The sequence below is a fragment of the Xenopus laevis genome, chromosome 6L, assembly GCF_017654675.1.
Source record: "Xenopus laevis strain J_2021 chromosome 6L, Xenopus_laevis_v10.1, whole genome shotgun sequence".
NCBI lineage: Eukaryota > Metazoa > Chordata > Amphibia > Anura > Pipidae > Xenopus > Xenopus laevis.
The window spans coordinates 163,382,882-163,395,921 of NC_054381.1; the positions used below are offsets into that span (position 1 = coordinate 163,382,882).

The 13,040-nt window shown below is 49.3% G+C and overlaps 1 protein-coding gene across 19 annotated transcripts in view; it reads right to left on the reverse strand.

The window, feature by feature from the left end:
* Window positions 1-1,514: 1,514 nt before the first annotated feature.
* scrib.L (scribbled planar cell polarity protein L homeolog) overlaps window positions 1,515-13,040 on the reverse strand; it is a 55,662-nt gene continuing 44,136 nt past the window's right edge. For 12 of the 19 annotated variants that reach the window (XM_041566737.1, XM_041566747.1, XM_041566740.1 and 9 more), the window contains 12 exons: window positions 12,936-13,037; window positions 11,931-11,978; window positions 11,324-11,477; window positions 11,052-11,223; window positions 10,856-10,933; window positions 10,591-10,776; window positions 10,089-10,187; window positions 7,799-7,938; window positions 7,679-7,716; window positions 7,012-7,086; window positions 6,130-6,181; window positions 1,515-4,252 (listed from right to left, as the gene is read on the reverse strand). In XM_041566737.1, coding sequence (XP_041422671.1) covers window positions 4,086-4,252; window positions 6,130-6,181; window positions 7,012-7,086; window positions 7,679-7,716; window positions 7,799-7,938; window positions 10,089-10,187; window positions 10,591-10,776; window positions 10,856-10,933; window positions 11,052-11,223; window positions 11,324-11,477; window positions 11,931-11,978; window positions 12,936-13,037 — 1,311 coding nt within the window. In that variant the 3' untranslated portion in view covers window positions 1,515-4,085. Of the gene's footprint in view, window positions 4,253-5,215; window positions 5,266-6,129; window positions 6,182-7,011; window positions 7,087-7,678; window positions 7,717-7,798; window positions 7,939-10,088; window positions 10,188-10,590; window positions 10,777-10,855; window positions 10,934-11,051; window positions 11,224-11,323; window positions 11,478-11,930; window positions 11,979-12,935; window positions 13,038-13,040 lie in introns of all 19 variants that reach the window. The other 7 variants (XM_041566756.1, XM_041566744.1, XM_041566746.1 and 4 more) reach the window with 6 other exon arrangements.

Genomic DNA, 13,040 nt, shown 5'->3' on the forward strand with positions numbered 1-13,040 from the left:
TCTTGGATTAAATCCTGTATTTGTGAAGTTTACAGGCTCAGTGCAGTTCCTTGTCCTCAAATGATCCAACTCATTCATCTCCACCTGCTCCTGCACCAACACCTTCATCTACTACTTTACCTCCTGTACCTGCTCCATTCAATGGGCAAAAAATCCATTAGCCATTTCTATATATCTGGGGTGACGGTTACCCCAATGTTTCTATATATCTGTTACCTTGTTATGAGCTAAGGGGGCCCAGTCTGAAGGTCAGTTAGGGGGAGATTTGGGGTGAGTGTTTATTTGTACCCTGGGTACCCCTGGAACTATAGCAGGGTGACACCCCAATGTTTCTATATATCTGTAACCTTGTTATGAGCTAAGGGGGCCCAGTCTGAAGGTCAGTTAGGGAGAGATTTGGGGTGAGTGCTTATTTGTACCCTGGGTACCCCTGGAACTATAGCAGGGTGACACCCCAATGTTTCTATATATCTGTAACCTTGTTATGAGCTAAGGGGGCCCAGTCTGAAGGTCAGTTAGGGGGAGATTTGGGGTGAGTGCTTATTTGTACCCTGGGTACCCCTGGAACTATAGCAGGGTGACTGTTACCCCAATGTTTCTATATATCTGTAACCTTGTTATGAGCTAAGGGGGCCCAGTCTGAAGGTCAGTTAGGGGGAGATTTGGGGTGAGTGCTTATTTGTACCCTGGGTACCCCTGGAACTATAGCAGGGTGACACCCCAATGTTTCTATATATCTGTAACCTTGTTATGAGCTAAGGGGGCCCAGTCTGAAGGTCAGTTAGGGAGAGATTTGGGGTGAGTGCTTATTTGTACCCTGGGTACCCCTGGAACTATAGCAGGGTGACACCCCAATGTTTCTATATATCTGTAACCTTGTTATGAGCTAAGGGGGCCCAGTCTGAAGGTCAGTTAGGGGGAGATTTGGGGTGAGTGTTTATTTGTACCCTGGGTACCCCTGGAACTATAGCAGGGTGACTGTTACCCCAATGTTTCTATATATCTGTAACCTTGTTATGAGCTAAGGGGACCCAGTCTGAAGGTCAGTTAGGGGGAGATTTGGGGTGAGTGATTATTTGTACCCTGGGTACCCCTGGAACTATAGCAGGGTGACACCCCAATGTTTCTATATATCTGTAACCTTGTTATGAGCTAAGGGGGCCCAGTCTGAAGGTCAGTTAGGGGGAGATTTGGGGTGAGTGCTTATTTGTACCCTGGGGACCCCTGGAACATAGCAGGGTGACTGTTACGCCAATATTTCTTTATATGGGTAACTGTGATGGTTACCCCAATGTTTCTATATATGGGTAACCTGATATGAGCTAAGGGGTGGTGATCACATTTCCCATTCCTCAAGGGCCATTTTGGCTACAGAAGGGGCAGATGGGCTACACTGTTGAACAGAGGTTGGGGCCCTTGATTGCGTGGATTTGAGGTTTGGGTGCTGTTGAGTACAGAGCATTAGGGGCTACACCCCCCCCCCCCCAGCAGTGATACACAGAGAAAAACACAGATAAATGTAAAGTAAATTTATTGTTTGTGAACCACAAAATAAAGTTCTTTGGTTGTACAAATGTCACTAGTTACAGCTTTGGGGGTCCCCAAGTATTGGTGCTCCCAGGGAACTGACACTCAAATTCCTCTTCCCAAAAAGAGAGAAGAGCCATCAGCTCAGTACGAGACTCTAGAAAAGATCCTGCCCCCCCCCCCGGTTCCAGAAGAGAAGCAAAGTCCGACTCCTCGTGGATTCTCATGCCGTGCACCATGGCCACAATAAGGCACCAATCAGAACCAATCAGAAGCAACGACCCACCACTGCCAGGGAGACCAGAGCACCCCCAAGCCACCAATAAGCGTCTGGATCACTGGATCACTGCGCCAGGGAATTCTGGTTCCTCCTCTGGAGATGAGTCTGGGGGGGATTGTGCACAAAACACAGACCCCCAGGTCCCACTCCTCAATGTTAAACTGAATAGTGACACAAAGATGGGGTTCAGTTTCGGAACAGGACGGGTTTATATTATTATAATTAGCCTTGATATTAAATGGGCTTAACCGCCCCACAGACTCTGCTTTTTTGGTGTTGGAAGTCCAATAACGACTACTAATATTCCTTACCGGGCCACTAAATATCCAACAATGAATCCACTGCCAGCTGGGTGGCCTATCAATATGGGCTCTGGCTACCGGGCTCATTGGAGCTGGCAGAGAACCGCCCCCCCAAATGCCATTTACTCGAGAAGAAAAGAAGTGATACTGCTGGGACTGGGGCTTTTAGCCAGAAACCATTCACTACAGCATTAGGAGTTCTACCAGCACCAGTACCAACCAGTACAGTATTCCAGTTCAAGGAAAGAGAGGCGGCCTCCATCACATGAACCCAAAAGTTGCATGCATGGTCTACTAATGGCAGTGATATGTTTATGGGTCAGTACCCCCCCAAATCTATTGATGGCAGTGATATGTTTATGGGTCAGTACCCCCCCCCCCAAATCTACTAATGGCAGTGATATGTTTATGGGTCAGTAACCCCCCAAATCTACTAATGGCAGTGATATGTTTATGGGTTGGTGCATTAATGGCAGTGAGGGCTACAAGACCCCTTCAGTCTCACACACAGAACAGAGAACAAGAAATCGGTGCCACTATTAAGATGTGGGATTAAAAACGGCCCCATAATTGAGTTTGGAGGCGACAGAGACAAGGTTCTCCCCAAAGTTGCAGAATAAAAGGAGGAGCAAAGCGACTAGAGGAGAAACGTACTCACCAGAGATGATGCCAAGGAAAGACCCCGAGCCAACAAGGGGCACATGCCAACGGTTTGGGGGCCACAATGACATCATTATGGGCATCGGCCACTGGCTGTGACATTAACCCCTGCAGGGCTGGAGGAGGAACGTGCAGCCATGGACAATGAGAGTCACAGAACGAGAATATTTATATAAAAACCCAACTATGTGATAAAATTCTTCTAAAATCAACAGATTTGATTAAAAGCAAATTTATTTTTCCCCCACAGTAAAACCCCCTACGATATGGAGAGTGGCAGAGCCCCTCAATGGGAACCTGCATGTTGCCCCCCTAAAACAGAAGATGCTCAGATGGGTTGGCATGGCCCTTAGCCAATAGGAAATGCTGTAGTGTACAGGCCACGCCCCCTGCTGGCAGGTATTGGTGTCATGGTTAATTGGGTTAAGGCCACGGAGAGACAAACGAGGGGCAGAAATGAATGTGTTGTAGAAGGTGGCTGCTTTCCTGCACTGCTGTGCACCCTCACTAACACACACACACACACACTATAAATATACACAGCCACTCATAAATAACCTCACTCACCCCCAGACCTGCCCCTTTACTTTATCATTGTGTAGCGGAGACAGAAATGGCTCTAAAGGACACTCACACTCACACTCACTTGGGCCCATCTCTGCTATAAAAAAAAAAAAAAGGTTAAAACGAGACTAATTAAAACATTGGAAGACGCAATTCTCTAAAGCAGTGAAACTGTCAGACTATGGGGAGGAGGCTGGGAAATGATTTGTACGATGTGGGGGGAGAAATAAAGGGGAACTACTCACACTCACTGGATTCCTGGTCTATAAATCAGCAGCAGCAGCAGCAGCAGCAGGGGGTCGCTGTCCCAGCATTCAAATTAAACCTAAGCCTGGCTAGTGAGTGGGAGGCAAGATGCCCTGCAGTAGAAAAGAAGCTGCTGGTGCCACTAGCCCACCCCTGGTTAAGCTCACGGGCAGCCAATCCTGGTTAAGCTCACGGGCAGCCAATCCTGGTTAAGCTCATGGTCAGCCAATCCTGGTTAAGCTCACGGGCAGCCAATCCTGGTTGAGGTCTGCATGCTGGAAACATGAAACTGCCACCCAGAGTAAGAGGAAGAAAGTAGCAGAGGAGCGCTAATCTATTCCCTCCACCAATCAGATCACACGGGCCCCACTGAATTGATCAGCACGTGGGGCCCATTCTCACAGTGTGTCTCTTGGAGCCGCTCATTTCAGGGGTCCAATCACCCCCGCCCAGCGTACAGTCCATGGTGGGAGGAGTCACAGTGCTGGCAGAGCTCAGCGGCTCATCTATGTGGGGACGGCGGTCTCCAGGCTCCGCCTTGTGTGCCGAAGCTTGCGCTTGTTGCTGTATGTGGCCATTTCCTCCAGTGCTGATGTGTTGGGGGCGGGATCTTCTCCATGCTCCTCCTCCTCCTCCGGTGGCTCCTGCTCGATATGCTCTAAGCTACAGGTAACTGCACAAATGAGGGAGAGAGGCAGCGGTCAGATTGTAGGAGGGGAAACTACAGCACACGCCCACCACCCACCCTTATACCCACCCTTACACCCACCCTTACACCCACCCTTACACCCACAAAAATACAGTTGGGTCCATAAATCTTTGGACAGAGACAGCTTTTCTCTAATTCTGGTTCTGTACATGACAACAATGAATTTTAAATGAAGGGATTGTGTTAAAAAAAAGACTTTTAGTTCGTCACATTTTATACAATCTTTTTGTTCAACCCACTGAATTAAAGCTGAAAGTCTGCAGTTCAACTGCATCTGAGTTGTTTCATTTAAACTTCATTGTGGTCATGTACAGAACCAACATTAGAAATAAAGTTGTCTCTTTCCAAATATTTATGGAGCCAACTATAAACCCACATATGGGGGCAAACCAGGCACTAGTGGCACTTTTCCTATCATAGGAGAGTCACACAGGACCAAACAGAACATTCCTCCCTTCCCAGAATCCCTAGAGGCTTCCCCTTACTTCCTGTCTGCCCAACACCACAGCCCTGTCTTGCTTTATGGTAGAAATGATATAAGTCTCACAAAACCCATGGCAGGGTGAGTTGCCCTTTATTGCACTGCCGGCTGGAGAGGAGTGGCTAATAAATCTAGCGAAATATGGGAAATGTTAGGAAAGCTCAGCTGAAAGAGAACAAACTAAACCTATAAATAAATATATATATATTGCAAATAACAGGCTTTTCTTCTAAACTGGCATAGCTCCTCCTCTGCCATAAAGCAAGACTCTGTTTCCCCAGTGATAGACGTGCAGCAAAATGTAAGTGATGTTACAACTCTGCTTTTCTAGGGACTACCAGTTTCCTATTCAGGCTACTTGCCAGGGCCCTGATAAAGCTCAGTGTTAGTAGCCACACAGTGTTAGTTCCAAGTCACACACACACGGGCAAGTAGAGGGCTCCTACCCAGAATGCAGTGCTGCCGGGATGTACAGAGGAGAGAGGAAAGGATCAGTCTGGAGCAGAAAGAGGAGTCAGTGGGAAACAGAGAAGGGCCAATAACCAGAACTGCCCCAATCTAATACACAAGTAGCACTTTGGCTCCGGGACCAGCAAATGCCAATAGTGGCCCTTGGTCTACAATTGTTGCCCAAAAACTCTGTACCCCTAAACTCTGTGCATTAATAACAATCACAGTGCAGAACTCTATCCCCTTTAAATAGAGTGGGGCAAAGGCCAGACACCGGAGGGGGGGGGGCAAACCTGATGAGTCTGTGCACTAGGGTATTCACTGTCAGTGAAGGGAAATAGGAGGAAGAGGAAGGAGAGAGGGGAGGAAGTTTATCCCTCCAGCCCATAAGCACCTCCCCCGGAGACCCAACCAGTTTATCCCTCCAGCCCATAAGCACCTCCCCCGGAGACCCAACCAGTTTATCCCTCCAGCCCATAAGCACCTCCCCCGGAGACCCAACCAGTTTATCCCTCCAGCCCATAAGCACCTCCCCCGGAGACGCAACCAGTTGTCAGTTTGGGTTGGTCAGTTTGAGTGTCTTGTTGCTCTTTGGGGGAAGTGCTCGGTGCTGTACAGTTCATGTGGGGACACCGCTCCCAGTTATTTGCCCCCCCCCCGAGGCTCCAGCCAAGGGATATACCCAGTGAAGTGAGCCTGGCCAGTTTAGCAGACAGACATCACAGCGCTGATAGACTTTATTCTGCATTAAACAGACTTTAAGTTGGGATATTAATAATGAGAGCGCCCCCTGGAGCAAAACAAACAACTGCATTGTTGATTGATGCATTGTGCCGTATATACCCTATACATACACATACATATATATATATATTATACCCTGTACAATACACACTGTGCTCACACTCACCTGATGTTCTGGAATCTTCTGGGCATTTCAGGTTTCCCGTCAGGTCAGGGGACTAAAACAAGAGAAAACCGTTACCCTGGGGAAGAGGAGGGGGCAATTAAAGGGAAAGGGCACTACAAAAGGCTAATGATTCACCCAAAGGAGACAGAGAACTAGGGTGGTCCCAGAGCCCACAGTGAGCCAGCACCTGCATGCGACCAACAAGAAACCTAAACATAAATACTGGCCAATAAGAAGATGAATGCGCTGAGCAAGTTCAGCAAGCACACTGCCCCCAGGCTGCACCTCGGTGTAATTACACGGCCTGTCTGCAAAACTCCTTCACCAATCCGGACCCCATTTGCCCAACACACAGGCTGCAATTCAGTTAGGGTTCCCTGCCAGTCTTAGGGTGCAACAATGGGGGTGGTCATAGAGAGCTTCTCACTAACACAATTGTGTCACACACTTCTCTATGGGGACCAGGCACAAAGGACTCATGCAGTCTGTGGGCAAGTACATGTGGATAGTGGCTACTCATTGCCAGTAGTCGCATGCAGACAGTGACGCTGCTCTGTGAGAGGGTGCAGTGGTTCTTGAGTCGTAGGTACATGGTGTAACCAGACAAATCCCCGACCACATTATGAGCCCAGGAGCCAACACCATCACCAAAGAATGGTCGCATTTCCCCATTGGCTGGCCTGATCACATGACAAAGCATGGTCGCATTTCCCCATTGGCTGGCCTGATCACATGACAAAGCATGGTCACATTTCCCCATTGGCTGGCCTGATCACATGACAAAGCATGGTCACATTTCCCCATTGGCTGGTCTGATCACATGACAAAGGGAGCACCAGCACACGGCAGACTAGGGGTCACATGACCGCATGCAAGCTCTACCTGGATCTCATACACCGGTTTGGAAGACGGAATAGCAGCAAATTGTCTGTAGTCAAACTTCTTGTCTGAATGAGACTGGAAAGCAGAGTGTGGGGTAAAATGGGGGGAAATAGATGGAGCAAAAGGGAAAAATAGGGTAATGGGCAAAACAAAGGGGTAAAAGAAGTGGAGGGGTTAACAAGGAATAAATCACAGGGAAAATGGTTTTACCATTATAAGTGATAAGTGGGGTGGGATTGATAAGGGGGAGCGTCATGGGAGGAGAATGAGGGGGAATGAGAAAGGAGGGGCACAGGGAAACATTTAGGGGGCACAAGGAATAATAAAGGGAAAGAGAAGCAGAGAAAAGAAGAGTGAGAAGCTGAAGGAGCAGTAAAACAAGACCTTCTGTCCCCTCCCCAACCCACAAGCCCTGGCACAACTAAACCCTTCTGTGCCAGTCCGGCTGCTTCTGGAATGGGGAGTCCCACAGGCAGCACCCGGGTTCCCTTGCACTGAGGGAGATGCCATGGTGCTTGCTGCCTACTGGAGGGGCCACAAACGGGCAATGGAGGCACAAGCCAACAGACTTACCAGACTCCCCCCTAGAAGCCTACGACTTCCCCCCTGATCTATTTACCAAATCTTCATCCCACCCAAACGCTGGCTTCACTTGCCCTTTACTCACCAGTCGCCCTGGAGACGTCAGTAGCCGGGGGCTGTAATCTAGAGAGAGAGCAAATCAGGAGATAAATGTGAGTAAAAGTGGTGCCCCCAACCCCTAGAGTTGTGTTGGCAGCAGACATACCTTCCAGTGGGGTGGGTGATGGTGTGGGTGCAGGGGAAGGGGACTCGGCCAGTTGCTCCAGGGTGCTGCGCTTGCGGCTGTCCTTAGAGTGCGCAATCATCATCTGAGCCTTCAGTGCGTCCTGCTCCAGAGACTTCATCCTGAGGGAGAACCAGCAGTGCAGTGAGAGGACGGACAAGAGAACATGATGATGATGACGATGGGTAAGGGGTGAAGCACAAGTAAAATGGAGAAAAGTGAGACAAAGGGGCGGGGCTAGAAAGTGAATGAGAGGGAAACATGCGGCACAAGGGGTGGGTGTTAAAGCTCTAGGCAGCCAGCCAATGAGAACCACTGTATGTAGCAAAACAATATTTATTCCACCAATGAAAACGTGGCATGCAGGAGCCAGTCCGTTACAGTGCTAAGAGCAGGCGTAGGCCTCAATAGGCCAGTTGTGTAGCTGGGGCCCTTGTAGGTAAGTGATCTTATTGAACGGGCCAGTGTTTCATTAAAGGGCTTGTTCACCCTGCAAACACTGTTTTTACTTCACTTGTTCCCCAGAAATAAAGACTTTTCTCAATTACTTTCCATTATTTACTTTTTACTTTTTTTCCTAAATCTAAGTGTAAAGTTGAATGTTTGTGTCTCTGGTGTTTGAGTGACAGCTCAGTAATTCAGGTGCAGCTTCTGTTACAATTTTACGTTTTGTTGGTACATAGAGTTCATGCAATTAGTTGATACAATTAGTTGATACAATTAGTTGCTACATTTAATTGATCCATTTCTCAGCAGCATCTCTGGAGTATCAGTAACTATTGTATCAAGTCTAACAGCTGCCTGTAATGAAACTCAGGGATTCTGCTCAGCAGGGACAAAGATAAGAAATGGATCAGTTAAATGTATCAATTTAGAACAGTTTACAGGGTCGGCGACCCCCCCTTCCCAGAGCTGCTTCAGAAGGTGAAAAATGACACTTTACTCTTCAATATTAGAAAAACAGTCACACAAAAAGTCATTATTTCTGGTGATGTGTCTGAAACCAACTAGTTATTTGAAGGTGAACAACCCCTTTAAGTTAAGGATAAACCAAAGAAAGAGCAGACCAGTACCAGGAAGTACCAGGGAGTATCAGAGTTCTGTACCTGGGAGACATCTTGGTTGGGGGTGGATTGACATGGGGGAGGTGTATATATGGGGATAATGAATAACTTCTATAAAATGACATTAATAAGACAGACAATGTTTCTAACAACACAAGCTTTGCCAGGCAGCACTAGCAGAGAAGCAGCATCTGTCTATTCTTTCTCCAGGGCATGTACTATACCCACTGTTGTGTACCACGTGTTAGAGGCCACCCAGGCACCATCCAGTGCAGCATCACAGTGAGGAATCAAACTGCCACTGTGTGACGAGTAGCTGCTGTGTGAGTGGCTGGTGTGTGTGAGTGGGTGGTGTGTGAGTGGGTGGTGTGCAAGTAGCTGGTGTGCGAGTAGCTGGTGTGCGAGTAGCTGGTGTGCGAGTAGCTGGTGTACGAGTGTGTGAGTAGCTGGTGTGTCAGGTAGTGGGTGAGTATCTGGTGTGTGGGCGAGTAGCTGGTGTGTGAGTAGCTGGTGTGTGGGCGAGTAGCTGGTGTGTGAGTAGCTGGTGTGTGGGTGGGTGAGTAGCTGGTGTGTGAATGGGTGAGTAGCTGGTGTGTGGGCGAGTAGCTGGTGTGTGAGTAGCTGGTGTGTGGGCGAGTAGCTGGTGTGTGAGTAGCTGGTGTGTGGGTGGGTGAGTAGCTGGTGTGTGAATGGGTGAGTAGCTGGTGTGTGGGTGAGTAGCTGGTGTGTGAGTAGCTGGTGTGTGAGTAGCTGGTGTCTGAGTTGGTGAGTAGCTGGTGTGTGAGTGGGTAAGTAGCTGGTGTGTGAGTGGGTGAGTAGCTGGTGTGTGAGTGGGTGAGTAGCTGGTGTGTGAGTGGGTGAGTAGCTGGTGTGTGAGTGGGTGAGTAGCTGGTGTGTGAGTGAATAGCAATGAGGCATGTCTCTGTACTAATGTTTATGTTGAGTTCTTATTGAGCAGGTGAGATGCACTCGCTCAGGTAGGAGGTTGTTCATCCGGCTCATAGGCCGTGGGAGGGGCCTCATGCAGGGAGTGGTTATGTGCAGGGAGGATGCAGGGCAAGTGTTCCTTATACATGTGTAAAGCTGTGAGTGTGGGCACATGAATGTTCCTGTATGTTTGTCCATACTTTCTCCTAGCAGTGGGACAGCAAGTGGGGGGTCGCTTGTGCAGACTGTGCCCTAAATAGATGTGCACCCCCCGCTCACACCTGCCGCTCTCCTCAGGGATCTGAGGCTTGTTCTGCCGGGACTGGTACAGCTTCCTTGCAAGAGACAACTCATACTGCTTAATACTGTCCTCCATATTGCTGCACCCCCAAACGGCACGGCACAGGGGAGAGAGAGAGAAAGCAGTCACATAGTGAGGAAAGAGGCAGCAAAACCATCAAGAGACTTCACTGAGAGACTGAAAGATAGGGGACGACACATCCAGAAAGGAGGGAGAAGGGGAGAGCAGGGGCCACAGCAAGGGGAGAAGAAGGAGAGAGGCAGCGGCACGGGGAAGAGAGGGAGTCACACAAAGAAGTAAAAAAGGGTTTGCACCACCAAGTGAAAGATAGAGAAAAGGAAGGAGAGAGAAAGAAAAAGAGAAAGGAGAGGGTACAAAGGGAAGCAGATAAACATGGAGTAAGTTCTCTGCATTTAGTTGATTGGGGTCTCTCAAGTCTCAAGTGTAGCAAATAGCCCATAGGCCGGTGCTGGGGGTCTCACCTGGCAGCCCTCCACATGGCTCTCTTTTCAGCTTGCAGGGCTCTGCGCTCGGCCGGGGACAACTGCTTCTCCTGCTCAGTGAGCTCAGGGCTCTGCATTCTGAGTCGTTCCTGCAGTCGCTTCTCTGCTTTCACTGTACGGACAGGTGGGACAGATTCCAATCCCCCGGGATATACAGGGGTCAACCTGATGGGACAAAATAGGGGTTAGAGGAATGGGAGGGGAAGAATGGAGGAGGGGAACATGGGGAGCAGCAGCCTCTCACCCCGTCATAGAGTTGGGTCTCTGCTCCATCCGGAAAGAGTCTTCCAGTGAATTGCGCTGAGATTCTGAGGGAGAGAACCTGGAACAGGTACAACTGTCATTAGAACCTGATACAGAGACTATGGACCCGACAACCCACCAGCACCAAAAACTTTATTATATATTCACCCAATTCTCCTCCTGACTGAGACACTTACCCAGTGAGAGAGGAGAGGCTGCCTCCATCCACCCTCTCCATTTTATACTCCACTCCCTCAATAAAGACACTTGTTGGGGTGCTGGGGCCCCTTGTATGGGGGCTGGCGTCTCCTGCACTGCCCTCTTCCTCTTCTCGGAGGAGCTGCTCTCTCTTCATCTGGATCCTCCGGGCTGGGAGAGAGGCAGAAGGTATGGAGAGAGGGGAATGAGGGAGTTTGTTGGGGGACAGAGGTTACTGGGGGGCACACACTTCAAAGGGGACATCACTCACCTTCCTCCTCCTTCATCTTCCTCAGGTCATCTTCCCCCACCAGAGACACGCGTTTGGGCGGTTTCTCAGTCTGCTGCTTAACATCCATCTCAAAGTACTTCTGGCGGTCTCGGAAGGAGCGTTGCTCGGGACTGTCTAAGCCCCCAGGGAAGAACTGGTGAGAGGGGAACAAGTGTGTCAGCGAAAACAACCCAAAATCCACAGCCATTTGTATTATTGTAATATTATTATTTGTATTATTGTTATTTATATTATTATAATTATATGTATTATTATTTGCATTATTATTATTTGTATCAGACTGACGGCAACACTTGGTAGAACTCAGAAATGTCTCTTTGGAGGTTGGAATCCCTTGAAGTGCTTGGATTTGGGGTGACAATCACCCTGACAACCAAAGGTAGTTCCAGACTGACCCAACAAAATCCCCGAATTGTGGGGGCAAATAGCAAACTGAATTTGCCTGGTGGAAATACCCGAGGCACACGGAGAGCACAGGGATCAGAGTCCATAGAACCCGGTTGAATCAGAATCCTAATAAAAATTGCTCAGATCCATCTGAATCCAGTGCATCACTTATCATATCACTTTCACGCCTTACACTCACCTCACTGCTGGTGCTGATCCAGTCAGGAGTCCGGGGAGTCCCAGGGTCCTGTTAGGAAAAGGAAAACCTGTCAGTGGGTCCATTCAGGCTCAGGAATGAATCATCTTTATACATGGACTTATTACTAGTCACAGCCAATCCCATTGCAGGACTGCAGTTTGCTGACCAATCCTGATGCCCAGAATACAGGGGGGCAAGAATACAGTTGCCCAGAATACAGTTGCCCAGAATACAGGGGGGCCAGAATACAGGGGGCCCAGAATACAGTTGCCCAGAATACAGGGGGGGCCAGAATACAGGGGGACCAGAATACAGGGGGCCCAGAATACAGTTGCCCAGAATACAGTTGCCCAGAATACAGGGGCCCCAGAATACAGGGGCCCCGAATACAGGGGGCCCAGAATACAGGGGGCCCAGAATACAGGGGGCCCAGAATACAGGGGGCCCAGAATACAGGGGCCCAGAATACAGGGGCCCCAGAATACAGGGGCCCCAGAATACAGGGGCCCCAGAATACAGGGGCCCCAGACCAGAATACAGGGGCCCCAGAATACAGGGGCCCCAGAATACAGGGGCCCCAGAATACAGGGGCCCCGAATACAGGGGCCCCGAATACAGGGGCCCCGAATACAGGGGCCCCGAATACAGGGGGCCCAGAATACAGGGGGCCCAGAATACAGGGGGCCCAGAATACAGTTGCCCAGAATATAGGGGCCCAGAATACAGGGGCCTGAACAGGAAGCACCACCATGGCCACATAACTATAAATAAATAAATAATGACCTGTCAACATTGCAGGATACACATGTACAGCACATTATAGTAAAGGGGATCTTAACCCAAAAAACAATGTGTTCACTTTTCTAGTGGTTCATATGAATATGCCCTTTAGCCCCCAGTACACAGCAGGGTGTCACACAGACAGGCCAATACAGAGCAGTATCAGACTGTGGCCTGACAGCAGAACATTCTCTGAACCCGGGGCCACACATATTTGGGAGGTACCTGTTGCTCCAGGCTGGCATGAGTAGAGGGGAGGGCTGCGTACGTTTTATACGCCTGCTTGGCATTGGTGGGGAAGCCATCTTCAGGGATAACGGGTGGAGCCTA